This window comes from Gavialis gangeticus, unplaced genomic scaffold, assembly GCF_001723915.1.
Source record: "Gavialis gangeticus isolate Ggan-Ray unplaced genomic scaffold, GavGan_comp1, whole genome shotgun sequence".
NCBI classification, from domain to species: Eukaryota; Metazoa; Chordata; order Crocodylia; family Gavialidae; genus Gavialis; species Gavialis gangeticus.
In genome coordinates this window covers 35,132,043-35,142,617 of record NW_017729031.1, presented here as the reverse complement: position 1 = coordinate 35,142,617, position 10,575 = coordinate 35,132,043, and the positions used below count along the sequence as shown (strand labels likewise).

The 10,575-nt window shown below is 43.2% G+C and overlaps 1 protein-coding gene across 2 annotated transcripts in view; it reads left to right on the top strand.

The window, feature by feature from the left end:
* The window catches only part of LOC109301436 (band 4.1-like protein 5), a 59,962-nt gene that overhangs the window by 28,319 nt on the left and 21,068 nt on the right, over window positions 1-10,575 (top strand). For both annotated transcript variants that reach the window (XM_019522612.1, XM_019522613.1), the window contains exons 6-12: window positions 1,823-1,867; window positions 2,255-2,307; window positions 4,699-4,819; window positions 5,292-5,379; window positions 6,404-6,492; window positions 8,152-8,221; window positions 9,390-9,559. In XM_019522612.1, the coding sequence (XP_019378157.1) occupies window positions 1,823-1,867; window positions 2,255-2,307; window positions 4,699-4,819; window positions 5,292-5,379; window positions 6,404-6,492; window positions 8,152-8,221; window positions 9,390-9,559 (636 nt within the window). The remainder of the gene's footprint in view (window positions 1-1,822; window positions 1,868-2,254; window positions 2,308-4,698; window positions 4,820-5,291; window positions 5,380-6,403; window positions 6,493-8,151; window positions 8,222-9,389; window positions 9,560-10,575) is intronic.

Genomic DNA, 10,575 nt, shown 5'->3' with positions numbered 1-10,575 from the left:
CCCATGCTCCTTCCATTCCCCCCTCCCCTTCCACCACACCAGACTTACCAGCTGGACACAGCTCTCCAAGCTGCCGGGCTGGTATCAGAAATCAGATTGGCATCGGCCGATATGCCCCCTTTAAAATCAGCTATTGGTGTCAGCCCCAAAAATCTTTATTGGTGCACCCCTGTCCACCATCTTGGGCATTGAGAAGCAAGTTTCCACTGCAATTGAGGGTAGGAAGTCATTGTTTTTGGGAAGACTAGCTCTTTATATTGCCCTGCATTGCTCCTAAAGGTCTAGACATTGTTGTCAGCTGGCAAAACAGTCTTTTTTGCACTAGTACCGATTTAATGCAAAGCAGAACAATAGATCATTTTAAAGACTTCCTGGAGTTATTTAATGAGGATTGCTGAAACCGTGGTGTTCGAGATGCCAGCTGTTAAAGAAGCCAACAAGTTACTTGTCAGCTTCTGATTCAGCCAGGACTGCCTTTCCCATAAACAAAGGCTCGCTCATCCCTTTTAAGACATCAGCCATATTAATCTGTACAAAACAAATCAAAAAGAGGTAACAGTATCTTCTGTAACTGTGCCAACTCGGGCAGTACACTGGCAATACACCAGAATTCAAGTAAGAGTAGCCCAAAGAACAAGGCCCCTGAAAGCTTGAACTTTCCAAGAGAAAGTTGTACTTTTGCCTTCCCTGCAACTATAGATAGCTAATGGCCATGTCCTGCTTACCATGTTTGACTTTTTAGCATGAGGCAGGGTGACTCTTACTTCTCACTATATAATTGTGATAAGATGTAGCTTTCTTTGTGAGAGCTGACTTTCTAGACAGAGGAATTGTGGTGAATCCTGCGATGGGATATTGGCAAAATCTTTGATGTGGTGCCACATAGGAAATTACTGACAAAGCTGGAGGAGTTGGGGGGGTTAGTAGAACAATTGTAAGGTTGGTAAATAACAGGGAGATGACAACAGGTGGTGTTGAAAGTCTCAGGCTGGCGAGGGGTTACTAGTGGAGTCGACCAAGATCAGTTTTTCAGGCAGTCTTGTTTAATATTTTTATTAATTACCTTAGCAGAAGAAATGAAGAGGTACTTACGGTGAAGTTGCATAGTTTGGAGTTGTCAGTGTAGAAGGAGGATCAGAGTGCCATGTAAAAAGAACTAGATGGCCTTGAAAAGTGGAATAAAAGAAATGGAATGAAATAATAGTATGATCATGCAAGCTGTAAGTGAAGAGTTCATCAGTTACAATGACTGAGGAGAAACAGGACAAACAAAAGGCAAATGCATTTCTAGGGTGCGTCGGTTGAGATAGTAGCAGTAGAAATAGGTAAATGTTAGTGCCGTTATGCAAAATATTAATTCAGTCCTAGTTAGAATATGGTTCTCGTCAGCTGTACTCATAAAAGATGAACTCAAACTAGAATGGAGAGCCTCGAATGCCATACAAGAGGAGACTCTTAGAACTTGGGTTGTTCAGTGTCGCAAAGCAAAGGCGAAGAGAGGAGGTGGCCGCTCTATATAACTCCATCAGGGAGGAGGCTGAGGAGCTACTTTCAGCTAATGGACAATGGTTGTATAAGAACAAAGCGAGTGTAAAATTAGAAGGTGGTTTCTAACCACGGGAGCAGTGAGGCTTTGGACCAACTTTCTAGTAGGAGGAGTAGGGCCAAAAGACTGAGGGGCCTTGAAAGATCAATAAGCAGTACCTTAAATCTTTAAATTTCAAATAGTTGAAGGCCAGGTTGCAGCTGCCTCGGACTGCTGACTGTCTGATATTAGACCTGCTAACTAACTGATGGCTTTCTTTCCTCTCTGTCCCCATAGATATTTATTTGTCCTGCAGCTAAAACAAGATATTCTCAGTGGAAAGTAAGTATTTGTCATTATTTATATGAAAGTCTGTCCGCCAATTAGTGTCTCTAGCACAAGGTTTAACACAGTCTCTTTGAAAAAGTATCATATTTCATTCACTTTGACAAAATGTATTTTCCCTTTAATCCTGCCTGTGTGTATACAAACACATATTTTTGGCATGCTGTTTCAAACTCCCGCCCCCCCCCTCCCAAAAAAACCAAAAAAAACCAAAAAACCAAATCATCTTTTATTATAATGCTTTTCTAAAATTATTGAAGATTCACCCCTCAGTGAAACAGTTTGCAGTTTCCCATGTCTCAGTATAATGGCTTGAGTGATATCAGCTTTACAAAAGCCCTGATGTGCAAAGATTTGCGGAATGACCTGTTTTTCCTGTGACAGGTTGGAATGTCCCTTTGACACAGCAGTCCAGTTGGCAGCTCATAACTTGCAAGGTGAGCAGAATGGGGGAACTTGTCAGGACCCTACCTTGTGGCCTGGTTACTCCCACCCCCACCACCGCCCCCTTACCCCGCTGGCCAAAAATGGAGCGTGAGCTGTACGTGTTTCATACTGTTTTCCCTAGAAACGTTCTTTTCTCAGACATCTATGTAAGTGTCTGCTTTCTGTGGGCAGTATGTGTGCACTCCTCTGGAACTTTCCTCGTGGAAGAACGTTAGATAAATGCTGAGTTAGGATTGTGGTTACTTTTGCTGTAGATAGTAAGACTAAATTATGGATACTGCTATTTGGGCAAGCATTTTGCAGAACAGCTTTTCACTTTAAGTCTGTGCTATGTTTATAGGTGGTCATAGTTGGTAGTTGCTTTGGAGACAAACACGTTGGGAGATTGTATTGTAAAGAAATCTGCTGCTTAATCCTTTGTATTTAAAAAGAGCTTGAGCACCCCATCCTATGATGTGCTGGCATTCTTAAAGCTTTAAATCCAATAATAATCAATGCTTAAAACACAGAGTTAACTCACTAGGCACTGTGCCCAACTCTTAAATATTGCCACTTCTTTTCCTCTTTCTATTCTTAATTCTGCAGCAAGGTTTGGAGCAGGTCTTTAATCTCTGTTTGCTTGACAGCTGAGTAGACAGAGGAAAGGCCTTTTAATGAGCTTGTGCTTAAAAATCCAAGCAAAAGATTTTGTGTATAATAAATATTTAAGCTTTTTTTTTTTTTTTGCACTTTGTATATTTTGCATATAGTTAATAGCTTTCTTTTTTTTTTTTTCTCCAAAGGATTTCCCTTTCTTGCCCAAAAAACTTTTATTTTTTTCGAAGAAAATATTTCCTGCTCTGTGCTTTGGCCAGAATTTCAGTGCCAAAAGTTTTGCACGTGTTATGGGACACAGCACTTTTAGTACGCTGGCAGACGCTTGTTAATACAAAACCTTTCAGTTGGTTAATGTTTCAGATTATTAAATTCCAGATACTGTATTTTGACTCTCTATTGTGCTTAGGTTTGGAAAATACTGATCTTTGACACTTAGCATCTGTGAAAAAGGGAGCCTGCACCTTGATGTAACAAAAATAATGTGATACTAGTGTGCTCTAAGTGGAAAAGTGTTTTCTTATTTTTCTGCTTACATGTTTAGAGTAATTTTTTGTGGAGGGTTCTTAGGAACATTTGACACCCTATTTTGGTTTTAATCAATGTTTTACAGCAGGGATCGGCAGCGTTTTTGGGCACTATGCCAAAAACACCCACAACCTTGACTTGTAAGAGGTTGGATTGCCAGTGCCAGATGGCACGGGAGCCACTAGGGGCCTGATGCTTGTTGTGGCAGCACAGCCCTGGCCTCTTCCCCGTCCTCTGCCCCAAGGCACCTGTACACCTGCCACCAGCAGTGAGCCAGGCCAGAGCTCCACAAACCCTGGTGCAGCCACTTGCAACCTCCCGGCTGCCTGTTACAGCCCACCTGGGCTCTGGACAGCCCCCTGCCTCCTGCCACGGAGCCTGGGCTACTTGCAGCAGACAGCGAGGAGGTTGCAAGCAGCTGCACTGGGGTCCACAGAGCCCTGGCCCAGCTCATTGCCAGTGGTAGACGTATGCACACCTCGAGGCAGATGGTGGGGAAGGGGCCGCAACAAGGATGGGGTCCTTCCTGGCTCCCTCACTGTCTGTCCTGAGATGCACATGCCAAGCAAAATGCCTTCGCTTTCCATGCTCTGGCACACATACCGAGGGTTGCCTTACCCCTGTTTTACAGTCATGTTTAATAACTTTCAGTCTTGAATTTGGAAAGACTTCAACACTAAATTGTTAAATTCAAGAACATTTATGCAAAACTGGTACTTTTCAGTCATATTGATGATTTTTGCCTTAAACTACCACTCTTGATTGATTCCTTCCCCCCCCCACCCCCAAGAAATGTTTAAATGAATAGAAATAGTGTAATTTCACAGTAGCAGATGCTGGGATCACATATGGATCATAGATTTGTGTGTTAATGCCTACAATGCCAAGGCCAAAAGAAGTGACACAATATTGTGGGGGGTAGAAGTTCAAGATCTTGAACACTTCTACTTTTTTTTTAAGTTGTTGATGCTTTAGCTCAGCAGTCAGCAGTGTTTTACAGCAGTGTGCTAGAATGATCCAGCTCCAGTCTTAAGCAGACCAGGACTAGTCCCCAGCAACTGCCAGTGCCACTGCTTCGCTCCACTGCCTGGCTGACATATGGGAAAAGCTCCTCACTGCCAAATACCTCCAAAACCCTGTGGCTCCATGGACTGTAGGCTGCCAATCCCTGCTTTAGCCTAACCAGTTGTTAACACCACTGCCTTTGAGGTAGGATTAGCCTTGAATGGATGCCTCTTGACAGAATTCTTCCTTTGTAGCTGAACTTGGAGATTATGATCCTGCTGAGCATGTCCCTGAACTGGTGTCTGAGTTCAGATTTGTGCCCACTCAGACTGAAGAGATGGAACTGGCTATTTTTGACAAGTGGAAGGAATGCAGGTACAAGAGCTCCCAATACACTCACTGAATCTACTTCCTGACTCTTCCCTGGGTAAAGCATTTGTAAAGGCACCCCAGTGATGCCACTGATCTTCCTGTGTCAGGTTGTATCTGAATGCAGTCCTAACGGCATTCCAGCAAAGAATTTTAGGGAATAAAATGTGAAAACTGGTATTTCTCTCTCATTTGGCACTGCAGTTAGAGGAGAAACTTCACTTTCCATGAACGGAAAAACTAAGCAATCTGGGTGAATTGCAAAATTAGATAACTTCTTTCACATAGTACATTTTGCAAAGTCCAGCTTCTCAGGTTAAAAGTTTTGGAAGTGACTTTAGTGTCCATAGAAACTAGCACAGGAGCCTTCAGTGTTTTGCTAGTTACAAACCCACCAGCATTTCTTTTACTCTTTTCCTGTGTGCCAGGTTTTCCTTTGTGTAGCTTTTTCCAGGCTTATGTTTTAACTTTATTTCAGAGGACAAGCACCAGCTCAAGCTGAAACTAACTACCTGAACAAAGCTAAGTGGCTGGAAATGTATGGGGTGGACATGCATATAGTCAAGGTAAGTTTGCTCACCGGACCGTGACTTTATTTTTAGAGATGTCTGTGTTTGCAGGACAAATATTCAAGTGCTGGGCAAAGCAAAGTGCCATAGAGGAAAACAAATTAAGCTCAGACAAGAATGTTGTGCTTGTCTAAACCATGTGATACTTAGTCTGGTTATGCACCATTGTTTTGCTTCACATAATTACATTGTGGGATTCTGGAAGCTGTATTTTAAATGGTATATTTTTTGTTACATATACCATGTGAAAACAGGTACTACAACTTGCATTCAGCTTAAAAGCTCTGTGAGAGTGAGTGAATAAAATCAGAATTGGCTGGGATTTAATCGAGTATTAGTTTACAAACCACACAGAGGAAGGACAGAGGGTTGTGAAGGAATAATGCAAGGTCATCTTTAGCTTCTGTGGATTTCAAGAAACCCTTTCTTTGCTTTATCTGGGTCTTTTTAAAGAGTCGTGTTGCTAAATAATTTATTTAGTAGGATTCTTCAATGCAACTGGTTTGTGAGATTATGGTTATTGCAGTAAAATGCCAATTGTAGTAAACAACTGTAGTATAATATTAGCAATGACGTATAGCAGGGCTGACCAGCTTTTAAGTGGCTGGGTACCATGCCAGTGGGGCTACATCCCCCCACTGTACCCTATGTCCTGTGTGCCCCCTGTCTAGCACTGTCCTTCCCCTACCCCTGCTCCACTGATGCTCTGTGCTGCACTGTGGACCTTACTGTGACTTCTCCTGCCCCCACCCCAGATGCACCATGCACGCAGGCACTGCAGCTTGAGCTTCCTAGCTGCGAGCTGCCCTGCTGCACTGTGCTGCTCAGGCATACTGGGGTGTAGGCTCCCCCAGCACTGAAGGCTGTACCTTGTTGCACTGCCCTGTTCCCTGAAGCAGGGACACAGGCAGAAAGGAAGAGCTTTGACAGCCCTTAAGTATAGAATATATTGAATGTTGGAAGAAGTTGTATGCGAGCCCATACATATGGAAATGACAGAGTTTTCAACCTTGGTAACTAGGCAAGGGACGGCAATGATTACAGCCTCGGCCTGACGCCAACAGGAGTCCTTGTTTTTGAAGGAGACACCAAGATTGGTTTGTTTTTCTGGTAAGTTGGTTAATGAAACCTCTTAAGAGATCTTCCAGTCGGTGGTCTTCACTTTTACAGTAGCTAAGAATGTGTCAACGTCAGGGGTCTGGGACAACTGGTCAGTACAACTAATCTGCAAAATATTCCATAGGGTTAAAGCTGTGGGATTTTTTGTAATGTCCAAAACATAATCATTCTTGGCTAATGTTCTTGACAAATATCTTAGTGGGCTTTTGGGTGCACCATGTATAAGAGGAGAGGGGGTGATGGGACAACCTGGGAAAGTATGCTTGGGAGTTCATGCTACCATTATGGGAGTTCATTGTGTGTTTATTTATCACAGTGTATGGGAGGAAAGGGAGAACATTCAACTAATCACATTGAGCGTGTTTGGACATACAGGCGAAATGTGGCTTTCTTCTTAAGGTGACTTGGAGGAGAGCAGTGACATGTCATAACTCGTTGAAAGCAGAATACTAAAGCCAGTCTCTTGTGAAAGAAATGGCCCCCTTTCTGCCCCACACATGCTATAAAGAAGTGAGTTCAGGCCTGAGGAAAAAAATATATATAGCTGCATAGCATGGTAAGGCGTTTTGCCCAGTTTGTACCAATGCAGCTGTTGTACCTTAAAGTCCCTAGGCATAACACCAACCACAATTCGTTGGAGATTTGAATTCAGCAGCAGGGGAAAAGAAAGGATGAGCAGCTGCAGCATTCAGCCTTTCAGCTCCATTGCTCTGCTAAAGCTCTGAGCTCACAGGTGTGGCAACACAGGCAAATGTTGCCGTTGATCATCCCCTCTTTTCCCCTGCTGCTGAATTCAGCAGGGGGAAGGGTGCAGATGGCAGCAGTGTTCGCCCTCTGAGCTCTAGAGCTGCACAAAAGCATGTCTGTGGCCAAAGTCCATGCTGGTGAGTGCAAAGCTTTCATTTGGCTCCGGAGCCCAGGGGGTAAAGGCCACCGTTGCTAGCCGGCCAGAGGTTGAACACCACTGGTGTAAAGCACAGTAATCTTTAACTACCACATCCTACTCTGAAAAAGCAGGCAGACTTACTTAACAGTATTGGCATTTTGTATCTGTGTGCTGTGTGACCCAGCTGGTAAGCTCATATCCTGCATCTTCCTCTACTCCATTGGGTTTTTGGTAGTATATGCCAAGTCCTGCTTTCCCACGTCCATGCTGTGCCACTTGGAACTTGCATGTGGCACTAGAGTCGGGGGGGGGGAGGGGGCATCCTTATTGGAGCTTTTTGAGGACCTGGACCATGGTGCACCATGGGGCAGCTTGCCTTTACTTAATGACCTCAATGGTGGAAGTTTGTTTAACCTGTGATAGCATGTGGCTTTGTCAGCCCAGCACAGCCCTTGGTTTTGCACAGTTGTAGAGTAGAACAACTGTGGAACCATTGGAGGAGCATCTCTCTTGCTTCCAATGGTAGCTTCATCCTTTTAAACATTTCTGCGTCTTTTGAAATCTCTGAAGCTCTTGATGAAGAGTGCCCACCTCTTTCTGTTTTGGGAATGCATTTACTGTCTAACCAAGTTGCTTCATATGTTTTTAAAAATTTGTTGCTGCTTGTTGGGTGAGTTCTGGAGGAGAACACTGCATAACTTTCAGCTAGGTACTAATAGAGGGTTCAGGTTTATATATGCTGTTTTTTCATGTTCATTTTGCAGGCCAAAGATAACCAGACTGGATTTCAAGAAGAATAAATTAACACTAGTTGTTGTTGAAGATGATGAACAGGTAGGTAAACTTTTGCTCTTAACTGTTTTGCTGTCACATAGGTAAGATTTGCAACTATTAGTAACTCTTGGTGGAGGCTTTTTTTCTAAGTTTGCAGGAATAGCGTAGCAGCATTGTGGGATTTCTACTTGTGATTTTTGGGAGGATGAAAGGGATTATATATAAAAGAAATTGAGCCATGTCTCTGTTTTTTCTTTTATTTCACCAGTGCAGTGTTTAAATAACACGGGCTATAGCACTTGCAAAGAGTGAGTTTGCTGCTTTGCATTGTTTAAGAAAGCTGGCAAAGGAAGGTATTATAAATCCCAAGCAGTTGGACTTCATTTCTGAAACAGATTCCAAAAGTGCTCCCAGGAGGAGAAATTGCTTTGAGCTGAGCAGATTATGAAAAGAGGAGATTGGTAGCTCATGGAGGCTGATCTGATTTGGGAAAGAGACTAGAAAGTTAGCTTTCACAAAAAGTACCTTTCTTGGAACAGCTTCAATCCATAATTGTTCAGAGCTTGGCTTCTTAAAGGGCCTGGATCTAGCTCTCCTTCCAACAACTTAAAGAATTGGACCAATTGTTACAACTTTTGGAAAGGTTGTCAGTCTCCCCGCACCTTTTCCCCTTAAAATGTTTTTCTTCCAACCTTTGCAGAGATCAGTTTAACATAGGGTCTCTTGTAGGCACAGTATTGCTAACATCCAGTTCAGTAAACATTTTCAGTGCTCCCCTCCTTGACATGCATGGTCTCATGTGTATAATTTGGAGCAAGCCAGTACAGGCAGTGTCCTTTGTAAGCCACCTTCCATCAGTAGCACACACTTCCTAAGTTGTTAAAAGCAAATTTTAGCTGATGGCTGGTAACTGTCCTGGTTCTTTGCTCCGAGCCCTGAGCCAGTCTGGACTGACAGTTGTAATTAATTTCTGACTTGCTCTGTGGGGAAAAAAAATGACCAAACCACCTGTTCATGCAATTAAAAATAATGAATATTCTCTCCAGCAATTGCTGTTTATATTGGAAATATTATACCCATCCAAGACTGAGGCAAAGATAAAGGTGCAAGATCTTTCCATTGCAGGTGAATATAAGTTTTATTTAGTGCACATCTAGTTGTGCAGTGAACTATTACTCCAACTTGCCCAAGTCCCTGGGACCTCACAGTGTGTGTTCTGTGCTTTAAGGGAAAGGAGCAGGAGCACACCTTTGTCTTTAGGCTGGATCATCCTAAAGCCTGTAAACACTTATGGAAGTGTGCAGTGGAACATCATGCCTTCTTCCGGCTCAGGGGACCTGTGCAACAAAGCTCAAGCCGATCAGGCTTCATTCGTTTGGGATCGCGGTTCAGATACAGGTCAGTGTCGTCTCACATTCAGCATCTTGTCTCTTCCCATTTCTAGCCTCTTGGAAAGGCAAGTGGTATACAATTTCCATACAGCGCAAACACCTCAAATTGTGAAGATAAATTATTTAAAATTAACCTCTTACTGTGGTAACCAAGTACGGTCTTAAATGAACAAGTCTCTCCTGATTTGCTAATTGAAGTTGCCTCTTTCTCCTCTGTGCCCTAAAGTCGACTCAAGGCCAATGTCCATGCTTCTTGCATGGAGTATATTATGCCTGTGCTTCATGGGAAACCAGAGAACCCCTATTTACTTCCAAGTACAATTCAGAAGGTTGATTTAGATCTGTGCAGACCAGTAGCACTTTTGTCCTGGTCATCTTGAAAATCTGTCACTGTCCTCCCACCCCATAGAGCAGTGGTCTTCAAACTTTTTTGATTGTGCACCCCTATCAGTAAAAATTTTTGAGCACGCACCCCCAATATATGTATATTTATATAAATATAAATAGAAGTTCTAGTATTTTCTTCCCACATCCCAGTGGATTGTCTTGCGCACCCCACTTTGGAGACCACTGCCATAGAGGATGTAATGTTGGCCTTCCTCAGACTTGCACTTTTGACCGTGTTGGCTCTCTGGAGACTTTTGAATTCATGTTGTTTCTTGCATTGTGGTAATGCCTACAAACCTTAACTCAGATCAGGGCTTCATTGTGTGGGAAATTTCACAGATTTGCAGAAAGTACCAGTGTCTGTCCTAGAGAGGTGCTGTAAGGCTGGCAGTCTTTCATCTGTGATTTGGCATACGGGGGGAGGCATGCTTCGTTTCTGCTTGGAATTCCACTTCAGTCCACTCTAATTGACTCTGAGTCGGTTAAGGTCTTACGTCTTCAGCTGAGCAAAATTATGCTCTGCTGAAGCATAATTCTTCTTGCCTGTAAGTTCATAGATTTCATAGACATTAGGGCTGGAAGGGACCTCAGAAGATCATCAAGTCCAGCCCCCCGCCCCAGGGGCAGGAAGTCAGC